The sequence below is a fragment of the Athene noctua genome, chromosome 1, assembly GCF_965140245.1.
Source record: "Athene noctua chromosome 1, bAthNoc1.hap1.1, whole genome shotgun sequence".
Classification (NCBI taxonomy): domain Eukaryota; kingdom Metazoa; phylum Chordata; class Aves; order Strigiformes; family Strigidae; genus Athene; species Athene noctua.
The window spans coordinates 84390038-84406559 of NC_134037.1; the positions used below are offsets into that span (position 1 = coordinate 84390038).

The 16522-nt window shown below is 39.0% G+C and overlaps 1 protein-coding gene across 1 annotated transcript in view; it reads right to left on the bottom strand.

Annotated features, from left to right (window-relative positions):
• PCNX2 (pecanex 2) overlaps positions 1–16522 on the bottom strand; it is a 167704-nt gene that overhangs the window by 105271 nt on the left and 45911 nt on the right. The window contains exons 13-15 of the mRNA XM_074896744.1: positions 12192–12363; positions 7161–7271; positions 5473–5564 (exon numbers count right to left, since the gene is read on the bottom strand). Coding sequence (XP_074752845.1) covers positions 5473–5564; positions 7161–7271; positions 12192–12363 — 375 coding nt within the window. The remainder of the gene's footprint in view (positions 1–5472; positions 5565–7160; positions 7272–12191; positions 12364–16522) is intronic.

Sequence of the window (16522 nt, forward strand, 5' to 3'; positions counted from 1 at the left end):
TTTCATATATCAAAGCTAAGGTAGCTATTAGAGCTGCCAAATTCTGTTCAAGATTACAGGACTGAAGCTGAGATCAGAAATAAAGCCAGGCTGAAGTGAACACAGGTAATTTTAAACTAAACTCAGTTACCCAATAGCTTCAAAAAGTAGCGAGCTGAAAAATTGTTGCTATTAGATGTAACAACCCAAGGAACAACTAAAAGAGGTGATAAAACCATGTTTAGGATTTAGAACTTTATTAAACAGAAGAAAATGAAAGCTCATGGAAGACTTGGAAAGAACTGGAATAAGGAGCGATGATAACCATTAAACAAAGTCCCAGGAGATAAAGAAAATTTCAAACAGGAGGAACTCAGGTCTTTGCATTTCAGAAGCTAAGACATTTATCTTATCTCTTGTCTGAAATCAAGATCACAGTGTTGTATGTAAGGCTGGATAAGCAGCTGGTGTCATATCACTCATGACAGGGATGTGTTATGGGATAAGATGTACGAAGAGATGCTTTACAGCACCTGAAAGCTGTAGCGAAACCACCTTTGCATCACTGGGATAACATGACTGTAAAACAAAAATCTATCTAAGTGACTGCATCATCACCAGAGGCAACAACTGCTGTTCCCCAGCTATGTCAAGACAGCAACTCGAAAACCTGTTCCTCTCACAATACACTCCTTTGACTGACAACAGTGATGAACAGTCTCCTGCCCATCAGTCCTCAAGGCCTCAAATACAGAGATGGAGACCTGGAATTCCAGCTATTTTGTGTTTGGGGGTTTTAGATGCAATACTCTGTACTTCCTATTGTGAACAATTTGGGGGTTTCTTTTTTCTTTTCTGACAGATTTAAACAAAAAGAAAACTGATCAGTCCAGCAGTAGCACCATCAGAGGAGGTACCAACAAACTGCAGACCCACAGTAGTTCCACACAAACATCAAGCAAGGGCAAAGCTTCTGAGGAGCATGCTGAGGTGGGGAGCCAATCGCTTGGCCACAACAGGTGGGACCCCTTTGTTTCCCAGTCACCTCCAAACAACACAACCCTTTTCTTCCTCCAAGTGTTTGAGTCACAGAACTCAAACGCACATCTCCTCATCATGTGATGAGTTTGCGCCTGACCTTGTAACAGACTGTCCCTTATTTTTGTTTGGTCACGTAACAGCCTGCCTGTGTCCACCAGGTGAGTGGTGTGCAGCCACTCCCCAAAACACTTCATGTGTTTCTGATCGAGTCCTCTGACAGGACATGTAAGCAGCCTCCCACATGATTCAACCTGCACATTCGCTGTTAACACAAGACTAGAGATGTGTCCATCCTCTTCTAGGTGGCATGTGCATTTTAGTTATCAGAGAAACATTTCCAGTCATGCGATGGCAAAAATGCTGTGAGGTCATTTAGAACAAGTGGCAGAGCCAGATGAACTCATTGAGAATGCTGAATTTTGTCTGCAGATCATAGGACAAACTCTCAATCAAAAATACTGTAGAATAATTTTCCTCAGGCAACTTATATGAACAAAACCCAATGACAATTACCAAGTTAAACTAATGATACGTCTATACCTGCAGCTGCTTTTTCACAGGGACTCTCAGTTGGTTTTGTAGAACATAATTCAACAGCAAAATCAGTCTGGACAAGGTACAGGATTTCAGCACAGGCCTATTTGTTTCAGTTCTCAGAGCTTATATTCGCATGTTGAAGGTTAACTTAAGTACTTTCACTGTTTTGTGGACATACTCCAAAACAATTGCTCAATTCTTTTTGATTTTTTTACAACTGGAGTTCTAGAGCAAAGAATTAATTGCTATGAATTTGATATTTTAAAATAATTTCAGAATTTGACTGCAACTAAATCAAACTATTGTGCATATGTATATAGTTTCTGTTCTAAAAATTAACAAGAGAAACTCACTTAAGAACACAGATCTACTATAAAATGAACACTATTTTAATAAAAAAGAAAATCATATGGTAACTTTATTATTCTTCTAATGTACTTCTCCAGAATAACATCCTTCCCTTTGGAATAGTTAACATACACAGAGAAACAAGGCTAGACTATTTCACCCAGCAAGATAATAATTAGAACACAAGAACCTCTCTTAAGGAGACGCTTAAGCCACTGGAACAGGTCTTCACCCCGGGCATTTGATGTGAGCAGTTGTTCACCAGTAAAAAGCACATAACCACTTAGAGATCCATTCTCCTCTGCAATTTATTTCAGGAAACAGAATTCTGCTAGTTATACCTGCTGAGCTCTAAGATGTTCTGCCAATAGAGTTTACATTTGAGGATGCTACATTTCAGCCAGGAAATAAGCTTTGGAACCCAGAAGTCCTGTGCCAGAGAGTCTACCATATTTCCCTGCTCTGAATCTTTGATTGTAATGCTTTTTTGACCTTCATAAATATTGAAAATTTTGCTCTGTTGGTTTTCCAAACTGACTAAAAGTGAAAAGTAAAAAAAAAAAAAGAATAGCTCTAAAGCGCAAGTGTGAAAGACATGTAATTTCTGTCTTAAAGAAAACCATGTACTTATCACCATTGTGCAAATACCTCAATAAAACAGATTTTAACATTTCCTGGGTTTTGAGTTAAACTCTGCAATTTCTAGTGCACCAAAAATCCAAATCTCCATTTGAGTAGGATCAGAAGTTGTTGCTCACTACATATAAAAACAGTACTAGTTTCTTAAAGGGGTATCAGACCACCTTTCACAGTGGTCCCTATACAGGATCAGATTCGTCTCCTACATTTAAGTCAATTCCTACTCCTCTTCCACCAATCAAAGAATCATTCTATTGCAATATTATAGACAACAGTCCAAAAGGGAAAAAAAAAAATCTCTGGACCTGACTGAAGAACAAGGAGGATTAACCCAAGTGCTTATTTAATAACTTCTAGAAGAAAAAAATGTATGAAATTTAAAGCACCCCAGTAGACTGAGATTATGAGCTGAAGCAAGTGGATCATCTTTACATGCTTTAAATTAACCTCCTCAGAAGTGCCTTTACACAAACAGTGCCATAAAAATTCAAATTAACTGTAATTTCTGTGTGAACAGAAAGTCTGCACTTAATATCAGTAATTTACAACAGATATCTTGTAAATCTTTCACAGCACTCTACAACTTCAGGGTAGCATTAAAAGCATATTTCTAAGCAATTTGAAGTCTAATCCACAAAGAGATTGCTTATCTACAAAGCCACCTGCATGCTGCAATTTAAAGTATTATGCTGAGAAAGGAGACTAGAATATTTTAGGAGGTTTTTCTTGTTTACAAAACTATTTTTTAAAGCATCCATCACAAAGCTTCCATATCTTCAACTAGTGAATTGCCCTCTGCTAACCTTAGGGGAAAAAACGATCATTTCCCCAGATATTTGCCTGGTGAACAGTGGTTTAACTCGATTCCTTCCTTCCACATAGATCTTCCCATTTTTCTCATTGTTTCTTCCACCCATTACAGATTTTTCTCACTCTGTTTATCCCTAGAGAGTCACCTTCTCCATCCCAGCTGCCAGTTTCCAAATCATTAATATAGCTGGAAAATGGTAGCAAGAATACTAGTTACTTTAAGAAACTGTGTAAGAACCATTTAAGCTTTCTAGTATCACACAGATGGGTAAGATCAAACCAGTCTAACTGATACATCGGGTGAGCCTGGCAACAGGAGATTCCCCAGGAGTACACACATATTCAAAGACATTTACTTTAAAGTGTCTTAACGCAGCACCGCTCAGCAGCTGAGTTGCCATAATTTATTGTGTATGGACTCCAGCCACCCAGGGTCAAGAAGAAATGGCGGCTTAACACATTTTTACCTTCCTATTGGGAGTGGTTAAGAACACATGCACAGCCAGCTCTGATCATCTGTGAGAGACCATTAAGACGTTATAATTAACCTTTTCTGATTTAAGGCTCCTATTCAAAATTTTAAGCAGAAAATTGTTAAAAGCCATTACAGAAATGCTTATGTTCCCTAACAAATTCCCTGACAGAAAATCTGATCGCTTCTCTCATCTGTGTAAATCTCCAGCCTGGCTGTTGACATGATACATCCTTGGCTGTTGTAGAACCTCATATTGGGATCTCTGTGTGTGCTATGCATGTGTAGCACCACAAAGCATCCTCTCACATCTGCCCATAAGGTGTCAAGAACAGCTTGTAAATCACTGCACAGCCTGGGCACCCCTGCATGAGCACCGACAGCATCTAACTTTTAATGAAACACTGTCAAAAGACTGCCCCTTAAAGGATAAATTTTATCACAAGTCTAAGATGAAATTCTGGTCTTGCTGTGGTCACTGGGAATTTTACAGCAGTCTTGAAGGCAACCAAAATTTCATTGCTATTTTTAAAATAAAACAAAAAAAATGCAGGGGAGATACACATTAATTGCAAAAAAACCCCACCAACTTTAGATTGAATATGGCTCATTTTGCCAGCATAGATAGCCATGGTATACTCACATCTGTAGCACCATACGTAACTTACTCTCCGCATCTGAAGGTCACAACAGAGTAAGAGAAGGCACAGAGAAGGGCTACTAACTTAGCTACTCCTGAGAAAGCAGCTGCTTTACAAGGAGACACTAGAACAGCTGGGACTCTTCAGTTTAAAGACAAGAGGAGTGGGGGGATATGACTGATGCCTACAAAACTGCGAAGGCAGCAGATTTGGTGAATGCAGACAGTTCTTCCACAAATCCTGCAACACTAGGCATAGGGAAGACTTGGTGAAATTAGCAGATCAGTTTAAAACCAATGAAAGACAGCACTGCTTTGCACAGAGCACAAGGAACATCTGGAATTTGTTGGCACAAAGTTGTGGAGACAGACAGGAAAGGACTCAGCAAATACAGACAAGTCCACAGATACCATATGAAATAAGTAGGGATACAGTTTCCAATAATCCTAATCCAGCAATTCTAGATACTGATGGAATATTAGGGAAAAGAGTGGAAAACAAGACATCTGGCTTGCATTATGCTCCTAAATTGCATTTCCCCATGGATGCAGACACATTACTGGGTTAGATGGCCCACTGGTCTGCCCAAGCTGGACATTCAGGCATATTGTTAGGAAGCAAGAACGAAACCCTTTATTCCTTCAAAAATATGGACCTTACTAGAAATTTTGACCAAATTCTGCCTGGCTCATACAGGCCAATAGGAGTTACAGCTTTTTCAGCCAAGGCTACTGTTAGTCTTTGTAGGGGAAATTGAGTGGATCATTTCATACATGTTAAGAGGCAAACAGTCACAGGTATTAGACACGTGTTTACTCCATTATTTATACTACAGTTTCAATCTATTTCAGTATAGCTAAGGGGCAGAACCCGAAGCATGGCTTGTAAAGCTCATCTTGATAAACAACAATGACAATGCAGCACCAAACAATGCTTATCTCCCTAGATTATAAGAATTTTGAGCTTGAAATTTTGAATTTTTGCAGTGTTGTTTTTCTGGCTTACCTTCACTGCACTGAAGCAGAAAGCATATAGGACAACCAGGACCACAGAGCTTCGGGAAATGCTGTATAGTGCAGATACGAACCCAGCAGCAGCTGAAATACAGACACACGTGTTAGTTAATTTCTTCCTAAATGAGAATGTACAATCAAAAGAGAAAAATGAAACTGCTCTTGCATCACAAGAGGCATAAAGTCAGGTATCACAACACTGGCTGTTGAGACAACATCTTTAATGCCCTAAATAAGCTCACAAAACTGTTTACACCTAAGACTGAAAGCCAGATGCCACTGTACTCCATGTGTTTTCCATTGACTTGAGGTCCCACAAAATTGCTTTTTGTACTGAACATCGCTTTGCCAAAATATCAGTACGACTCTTCATGTTGCTGCCAAAGAAGAATGAAGTGATCTACAAAACTGGCAACTTTCTAGTCAAACTCCACATGAAGTTTTCCTCCTTCCCTTTGCTCCTCAGACACAGGCTCCAGCATCAGCCAAAACCATCCTAACTTGCTCGGTCAACCATGATTTGCACCATATTAAGGGAGAGAGAAGGATGCCAGCTGATTCCTTGCTATAACCTCCTTTGAGAGATTCCAGAAGCAGTGCAGGAAAAGCTGTTAGACAGAATCAGGAGTTCAGCTGTCTCAACAATGGAGACATAGGGGCTGCAAACCTATGCTCTAATTAGGGCTTAACATACACTGGAATCATCATTATTGATAGGATATGGACTTTATCCAATATGTTATTTCCTCCAGGTCTGCGATGGTATTTATGAGACAAAAAGCTAAGAACACCTGTATCATCTGTTTTATATCTAGTTTTAACCACTTGCCAAAGGCTATGTCTATAGTAGCAAGCAGAACAATGCAGTAAGCGTGGGTCTATGGAATGAAAAGTGCTAAGGATGTCATATCCACGATATACATGTTTGAAATGCCTTACTGCAGACTATCTCTAGTCTGGTTCCACAGACTGTATGCTTATTAGTGCTTGGAGTGCAATAGGTGCTCCCTTACAGTGCACCTTTCTTTTAAGCTTCATCCAAATAGAATCCAGTTTGCATACTCTGACATCATTCTATGATGCAAAACAACATGTGGTAAGTGGGAACAAGGAGGAGGTTTGTTTCTGATCCAAACTGATTCAAGATGATAGTGTAGATGCATCCCAATCTTCTCTGTTACTTAAGCTATAATGAAACATAAAAAACACCTCTACCAACAAAAACAACCCCAATGCATCACTTCTCACAAGCTTTGTTTAATATCCAACTGAAATAACACCAAAAAAAAAAAAAAATCACACATCCAGTATCTTGTGAGCATGCCTTACTATAGAACAATAGAAACATTTCTTTATTTTTATTTTTTTAACAGTTTTAACAGATTTTTTAAAGTTTTTCTTTTTTATAAATACAGTAAAGCTTCACCTCAGACATGCCAGGAAAGAGTTCTTTGATGTCAACCACATTCTGCAGCCTATAGCACAACTTGCACACAACTTTTCAAAATGAAAAAGAAATCTAATCAAGGGGGTCTTATTAGTAATCCCCCCACTGCTATACAAATACCATTAACTGTTTAAGCTTTAACATGCACCGTGCTTTAAAACATGCAATAATATCCTCTAATCTAAGGTTATAAACCCAGAAAGGGATAATTCAGGCTGCAACTGGCTACTTACCAGAACCGCCAAAAAGCAACATGTCTATTTGCTCCAAAAGATACACACAGAAGGTGTTGATTTGAGGGAAAAGACCAAGAAGAGAAATTGCAGGAAAGCAATATAAAAACACTAAAGAAAAAAAGATGTATGTTAGAACACAGTCATTCATCACAGTGTATGGAGAACAGAGAAACATGGATCATACCAGAATAAGAAATTGTTACAATAAATTCTGAAGATTGCTCAAGTGAGTATACCTTGACTTCAGCAGCAACAATTACACTTTCCTTCTCAGGTATTCAAACTAAATTATGCTGTTTTACATGTAAGAAACTAAAGCTCAGGGTTAACTTTAAGCATTATTTTGGTATAAGCGGCAGAAAAAACAGCATTATGTATCCTCCTTACTGCTTCTCAAGTACTTTCAACGTTATATTCTTCTATTTAAAGTGCTGAAATTTTGATTTGCAGATTTCAGAACTTCCTCCTTGAATTGGAGATGGTTCAAGCACAGGTATAACAATTCAGTATAAACAAATAAAAGAGATTTTAATGGCTAAGATCCTAAGAATCTTGTCTATCACAGTACCCTGCCTCTGCCAGCAATCAACAGCTGACATTTAAAGCAGCACGTAAATATGGAACAAATCTACCATGAAACTTCCCCAGAATATTTTCCCAGCTTCCAGCAGTATGGACCTTGACTTTGCAGTAGTGAAAGAACATTAAAAACAGTAAAGAAACTCAGGGGTAAAACCCAGTTTGACACCTTTACATAGTCTCTTTTGAAATAGAAACACTAATTGAAATGGCTGCCTCACAGTCAAAGAAAAGCAAGAGTCGTAATTCAGGTAACCGTGCTGCTAGTCTTATGTTCTGTTCCTTTCCAGCCACTCATCCTTCCCATCCATTTACTCATAACTCCACCCTAGAAGATGGTATGCACAGTTGTCTAGCAAAGCATCTAAACACACATTTAACCCAAGTCTCCAATGCTGTCAGCTTTCAAGGATACATGCACATGTTTAATCATATTCTTACAGCTTCGTTACACTAGTACCAGAATGTTCTGCATGGTGAGGGAGAGAGATGTGTGTCAGCCACTCTTCCTCATAGAGAAGTATGTATTTGTTAGTTTACATGCTAGGAGTACTGCAGTTTCCTCCTATTCATTCTCATAAAAAGCAAATTAAACAAGTCATTAGGATAACTTATTCCCCTTCCCACCCCAGTCAAATTTTAAGAAAGTAACAATAGGTTTTGTGTTCTTTGTAGGATGCTAATTTCGCATTTTACTCCCAGCTCTTCTTACTAATGCATCTTGCGCTAAAATAAAACAATACACTGAGTTTGGTCTGACAGCTCTTATCTCCATAATATTATACACTACTACTATCCAATATTGTAAATCTTGATGAGGAAGTCAAACATGGGAGAAAAAATTACATACTCAAGTGTTAAACACAGACACGGCACACTTAAGTGTACTTGCATTCACAATGTACCCTGCATCACGACTTCCTGCTGCTGACACAAACGATACATATGCAAGAACAGGAGGAAACACTGTCTTCTTAATCTTGTACATACAAATGCCATTATTAATCTCCTCTTTCTTTAGTACCCTGATCTTCTTCCACCAAGCCAAGCAAGAACCACTCCTGAAGACAGACAATGCCATGACAGTGAACTGGGCAGGCCATGCGGACTCGCCACAGCATCAACTATCCCCAAAACTCACTGCTGCAACTCACAGGAGACTTTGTTCCTTGGGCAAAGGACTTGCAGAACTGCCACAACTCATCTTAGACTACTGACTTACAGTCCAAATGACTATCTTTGTGGTAGTAAATTCAGAAAAAGCTGATTAGGAGCAAGGTAAGGAAGGACAAGACCAGAAACATTATTCTGTCAGTACACCAAAATACATCGGGGTGAATGTAAACAAGGATGGAAAAGCTGATTGACTACAGCAATGCCCTCACTTCACCCTCTCTCTATTAATACCTTAAATAATCCTAACAACTTCTTATAGCTAAGGTAGCTTTGTTTATCACATCCTGCACAAAGGAACATATCAGAGAGAAAAATAAACAATTGTCATTTACAAAAGGATTGAATTTAGGAGCAGTAGTTTCCCTTGTGGGAAGCAGACAATAAAAATAACAGATTAATCAGTTAGAATTGCATTATGAATTCCAGAGAGAATTTGTTTCAGCATCATACATTTCCATATAGAACAACACTTTTAAGAGCTGGACCACTAAGAAATGTTTATGTGAGCTCCTGGCATTTAACACTGCAGTTTGAAGGTTTCCTCTAAGAAGTCACTACCAGATAAGTGTAGGAGGGAAGCATAAATTTTGACTGGAAACTTTGGGTCTTTTGAGAAATGTAGAATGGTAACTCAGTGGCAATGTCACTGCAAACATTTTAGAAGTCTAAAAAATTATTATTTTAAAAAAATTATATAACTGAGTACTAATCCATTTGTTGTATAGCAATACATACTTTCTCACAGGGAAGAAAAAAGGCATTATTTCAGTGAGAACATAGCAGAGGATAACATACACACAGGTCTTCTTCCCCTGACAGAAGCTCAGTCATTGCTGAAAGTTGCAGGCAGAACACTTGCTATCACAAAATTTTGCCACCACCAGACATCTCTTCCAAGATGTCTGTTAAATAATTTCACTCACCTAATGCTTAAATGGTTTAATCACAAAAACTGTCATAAAGTGTGTAACTCCTTTTGTCACTAACCACACCTGCAGCAACTAGCGACTGTGGTTGGCTCTGTCTGTGCCCTTGCTTGCACTACATATGTTAATCTAGCAAAAAGGTCAACTGAAATAACAAATTCAAGATGAAAACCATAGTTAGAATGAATTAAATCCATGATCCCCCAACTAATATAAATCAATAGCAGAACCACCATCAATTTAAAATAAAACAGAATCAGATCCCGAATAGATTGCTTGCAAAGAAATAAACCTGTTAAAAAACACATTTCTTAAGTAATTTGGTTACACATTTAACAGGTTTCCACTGACTTTCTTTTATAACCTTGTTTCAAGACTTTTATCGCAGTATGCTATGCAGCGTCACACTAGTTCCTTGGTAAGTCTTTTCTATGCTTTCCATCACTTCAGCTTCTTACCATAGTAAACACCTGAAATATAACACTTTTCCATTCCTTGGTATTTGTAACGTATAGTCAAAAAACCCCTTGATATCCCAACTTAACAACTCTGAATAATTATGAATAAAATATAAATTAAACGGTCACCATATGATGACAAAACAATAAAGAGATCAAAAATACATAGAAAATAGGCAAAAATGCAAAACAACAGCAACACTTCATTGGTATTCAGTGGGGCCAACTTCCCTCCTGATTTTACTGCCCAAACCAAATACTTCTATACCTTCAGTACCTAAGGGAATCTATACTCAAAAGTGCAGCAAGGTGGTAGAGGATGCCAGACTGCCATGGCTTACAGAAGTAGCTGCACTGTGAACACTCGCAAGGACTCACCGCAGCCAGAAGTTGGGACTCCCATAGAGATGAAAGAAAGGAATAGCTGAAGCGCAGCCCCAAACATCACTTTAACAAATACACCTTGACAAAATAAGAACAGGGGACAAGCAAAGGGACACGGTTTCTCCTCCCTCTCTCATTAAACAGATGCCAGCTGGGGAGATGAGCCTGTATTTCCTCTCCCTCGAACCCCCTCCGGGCTGCTTCCAGAACCTGCTCTACCATCTCTTCTGAGGCCAGCCAAAATTAGCACATTTATAACCACACTTTGTTTTCTTATACTGGTTGCTATAGTTTTTCATTTATCTCCATCCCAAGCGACATTTAAGATTCTTGTTGAATTATTTATCAGCATTTTTACTGTTCACCTTTGACAAGCAGAGAAAATAAGATGTAAGAAGAAACTTTAATGAGACCAAAGGAAAGTAATGAAAGAAGCTAATGAAAATAAGTGAGATGCAGGTCTTCATTATTCCCCTGGTTCTAGTGAGAAGGATTGGGAGTCAATGAACCCTTATAAAGGACCAGAAGGCATTCCTAAAGATAGTATGCATTTCAGGCAGTAAAGTAATAGCCTGACTTGAGTATAGGAAAAAGCAAGTCCAACAGTCACAGGTGAACAAGGACCACAAAGGTCATACACTCTATATCACAAAGTTTTTTCCTCAACTACAATAGGTTTTCCTGGTTCTAAATTCATAAACCAACAGGTCATCTCTGGTCACTACGACACAGCTCATGGGAAGTTTTCACAACTTTACAGTAAACTTTACTTCATACCTAACAGCGTTGCACTACTTCACCTGAGTCCAGTTCAGCCTTTGTTTCTGTGACACAACTAGAGCAGCATCGCAGTTACTGACTGCAAATGTGTAACAGGAAGAAGTGTCCTGACAGAATGGGGTATTTCCAGCTGTGGCCACTCCAAATTAGTGCCAAAGGATCATCAGTCCCATTTTTGGGCAATATCTGAATGTCCTCAAGCCACCTCAGAACATAATTCCGGAAGGAAACAGGTTGGAAGAGCTACTGCAGTGGCTGCTCCACACTAACTCATCAAATAAACAGCAAGATTAAACTAAACCAAGAAAAAGCATGTTCTTCATGAGTGGAAGAACGTCCATCTGAGGACTTGTCACAGATTAGCTTCCAGGCATTAGATTTAAAACTCAGCTTATTCTGCAGTAACTGCTCTGCACAGACAAGCCCATACAAAGATTAACTGCATTTCACAGATGATGTCTTTTGTTAATAACATCAGTGACTGTTAGTTTTCTATAGAGACTTTTCTATGAGCCTCATTTCATTAAGAACTACTTTTACATGAGGGAAGGTTGCCAGATGCCCCCCGCCCCCCCACACCTGTCTTAAGTCATTCCAAATGTTTCTATCAATTTGACTTAGAGTTGTGCCTCCATAACATGCGTTTGATGGCCAACATGGGAAAACAGACTTCCCTGGCTAATACTTAATTCATTTTTACAGTCCTAGGAAAAATATTGACTCACCTATTACATGGTCTCTGGCTGACTGGAGAGATGTAGGCGAAAAGAGCTTCAAGCCGTACATTGTATAAACTGGAGGATTTGTGTCTTTAGATCCAGCATCTAGCAGCAAAATAAGGCCACACAATATACAAAAATACACAGGTCTGCTGTAGGTTATGATTTTATTGTGCCCCTGGGAAAAAAAGAAAAAGAAAAAGCATTTGAATTTTGTATTCATTCTCCTACTGTGTGCACTGCATTAAACTGGAGAGGGGTCAGGAGCTAGACAAAATATTTTAATGATTTATACATACTAATTAATAATAAAGATGTTACAAGGTATTTTATCTTCTCCAGAGGAGAGTTTCAAAAGGCACAAAAAGCAGTTAAGACTAACTCCAGCAATCATTTGTTTTTGAAAAAATCTAACCTCTGGACCTTTCAAAACACACTAATTGTACAAGTCACCATTTTCTGTGGAGAAAAACCACTCAATCTGTCTGAACCTTTCTTTTCAACAGAGAAAGATTTTTTTTCTATATTACTTTTATTTTAATGAATGTCTGCTTCGGGTAGGTTGGTGCTTTTTTTTTCTTTTACTTTATGAAATAGAAAATTATTTTTTAATTGCATCTTAGGAAGTAAAAAAATAGCAAAGCACCTCCTAGGTGCAGTGTGGGGCATGGAGATTGATGTTTTGCACCAATACAATTCAATTTTTTGTTGTTGATTTGACCTACTTGACAGCAAATCAGTGTCCCTCCTGGAGAGGGTGACTCTCATCAGCAGTTTCTGGTCTCTCATGTAACACTTTAAAATGATGATCCAAAGGAATTAATATTTGGAGGGATCCTTATCGTGTCTTTCACACACATCTCACATGATTGATTCGCACTAATCCTACACAACATTGCTGTGGGGCTGTGGGCCAGGGAGAATAACAGATGCTTAAGAGAAATTTTAATAGTTCTGGTAGCAAGCTTAAGGGTAAATAAGACATTTTAAATGCTAGTGAGTTGAGATTCATTGAGTGTGAAAAGCCAGGAGCAAAGTGACAAGGATTCAAGTTTGTCTTGCATAAAGCTGCTGTAAAACTGTTATTTGTAAAATGTGATTTAAGTGAGTATAATAAAAGATAATTTCTTTTTTGAGTCTACTTACTGATTTGAAACAGCAGCCATATTTGTTTGGCTGCCAGCCAAGCTCATATGTTAACATTGCTATTAACTGATCTGTACTCTCTTTAGGGATCAGTCAGATAACAAAGTGGCAGATTGCAGGGAACTAGCAGGCTTATATTGCATCTCACATCCACAGAATATGAATCAAGTCAGACTGACAAATTATAGCTGTTTAATCAGTTTCAATTTTACTAACGACTTTTGATTTTTTTAATGGGCATTTGTCCTATTAAAAAAAAAAAAGGAGAATTAGAAAGATAGAAATCTGACTTGAAAAAAATTCACTTAAAGTATTACTTTCTGGCTGTTTTTAAACTTCGGTTCATTTACTTGAAATACAAGCTGTGCCTTAGGAGAAGAAACCAGTAAATATTGCACCTAAACAATTGCTTAATGATTTACATTCTGATGCACACTCTAGACCAAAGTCTAATTTTATCATTATGTTACATTCTTGTCTCACCTCTTGAATTACAGAACCCAGGTTTTATCTTTGCATGGTAATTATTTGAAGGCAGTTGGGTAAAACAGAGTTGATGATTAGAAGTCCAGAAGTTTAGCTCTACACACCTTTCAGTTCCAAGCAGAATGTTAACATACTCATTAAGGTTTACATTGTATATTTAAGTCTTACTTCTAAAGTAGTTCACAGTGTGCTGGGTGAGGAACTGGCTGAAGGGCAGAGCTCAAAGGGTTGTAGTGAATGAGGCTATACCCAGCTGGTGACCAGTCACCAGCGCTGTTCCTCAGGGCTCTATTCTAGGGCCAGTTCTGTTCAATACATTTATCAACAACCTGGATGCAGGAGCTGAATGCACCATTAGCAAGTTTGCTGGTGATACCAAACTGGGAGGTGCTGTTGGCTCTCTTGAGGGACAGGAGGCCTTGCAGAGGGATCTGCATAGACCGGAGCATTGGGCAACGATTAATGGGATGAAATTTAACCCGCTGAAATACCAGATTCTGTCACACCAGGCACAATTATAAACTGGGAGAGGAGTGGCTGGAGAGCCGCCCTGCAGAAAGGGATCTGGGGGTGCTGGTCGGCACAGTGCAGTGTGCCCTGGCAGCAAGAGGGCAAACCGCATCCCGGGGTGCATCAAACAGCATAACCAGCCCGGCAAAAGAGGCGACTGTCCCGCTGTGTTCAGCGCTGGTGCGGCCTCGCCTCCAGTACTCACACAGTTCTGGGCCGCACAATTTAAGAAAGATGTTAAAATCCTTGAATGTGTCCAGGAGGGCAACAAAGCTGGTGAAAGGCTGGAAGGAATGTCCTACAAGGAACGGCTAAGGACTTTGGGCTTGTCTAGTTTGGAGAGGAGGCAGCTGGGGAGCAACTTCATTGCTCTCTGCAGCTTTGTGAGGAGGGGAAGTGGAGAGAGAGGTGCTGATCTCTTCTCCCTGGTATCCAGTGACAGGATGTGTGGGAACGGTTTAAAGCTGCATTTGAGGAGATTTAGACTGGACATTAGGAAGTATTTCTTTACCAAGAGGGTGATCAAACACTGTAAACAGGCTTCCTAGAGATGTGGTTGATGCCCCAAGCCTATCAAGTGTTGAAAAGGCATTTCAACAATGCCCTTAACAACATGCTTTAACTTGGTCGGGCAGTTGGACTAGATGATCATTGTAGGTCCTTCCAACAATAGTCTATTCTGTTCTAAATAAATCACTCTTACCATGCTAACAACAATAATGCTAGTTAGGACTGAGGAAGCAGCTTTCAAAGGCTGTCTGAACAGTCTGCAAATACCACCTTCCTTATTTTTCAGGTGGTAGTGGGGAATGGGACAGAACCCTGAAAAGGAAATCTTGCCTAATATTAGATCAACAAGAGCAAAGCAATGCAGCATCAACACACTCAGAAGGACATTGGCTAAACAGTTGTCCCACTGCTTGGGATGCACTCAAGCTAAATGAGCTTCCCACAGCACAACAAATACTCTAGTCCCCACACCTAGGGAACAGGCAACACAAGAAAGAGGAACTGCTGTGAGTGTTAGTGCTGTATTTCATTGTCATTTACATCCTTTGTGTGGGGGAGATTATTCAGGACAGGACTGGTCTGAAGCCAACAGTGGACAACTTTAGGAGAGAAAAGATCGTTGGGACAGTGCATCACCTCCTGAAAGCCACAGCCAGGGCACGAACATTACATTTTCTCTTTTCAAGGTTTTAGAAACAGACAAAAAAAAAAGGGGGGGGGCTGAAGCTCTCTTGTGCTTGAGGGCCAAGCTAGTCAGCCCTTCATCAAAATGGACATGAGGCAGTGCAACTTACTAACAAGGTATTTTAGATATTAAGGGCTGATTTTGTTCTACTAGACAGACTCATCAAATTTTTACATGAAAAACTGATTTTATCTGGGTGAAACTACTTCACTCTGCATTCTCCTTCAGAAGAATTTAAATAATGAAGCAAGATTCCTTTTATATTTTACATCTCGTTTGTTGAACAATCATTTTTTTCTCCACTGATAAAAATTTCAGTGAAAATTCTTCCTTCCCCTAAGTCTGCCAAAAAATGTCACTGACTTTTTCAGGTCCATGTTTCTCATGAATATGTTCAGAAACATATTCACATTCTACAAACACAGCACTGGTGCCTCTTACATTTTGATAAAAATATTAAAACTTTCAAAGCAGCTAGAATACTTTCACAAACATTTCCATTTAGTAAAATAGCACTTTTGACGGGCAAATTTCAAAGAGATCTAATGATTTTTTTGCTTTTGGGTGCACACATGCAAGAGGAAGATGACAGAAGGCTTTATATAAAAAGAAAATTGTGTGTGCTCAGTTCTACAGAAGAGCTTACAGGGACAAATTAAAAATACTTTTGGAGTGCCTTATGGGATTTATGAAACTGCCTATGGTAGCTACCCAAGTGAGTTTGCTATCTGCTTTGGCAGGTAGTGGGATCAAGACAATGAAGTTATGCGAGTGATACTGTAAATTTTATTAAGAGCATGACTGCAATCTTTCAAAGCTCAAATGTCTTTGTAAACCTGATCTAGATTCTGAGCTATACAGGTGTCTTATGACACCTTATACACAAGCTCTCATGATCCTTCTATATAGCCATTTACTACAGACACAGCCTTTACTGTCCAATCTGCTGCTACTTCCAACCAACATCAAGAAGCTCTGCAGTCAAAGACACTTATCTAAA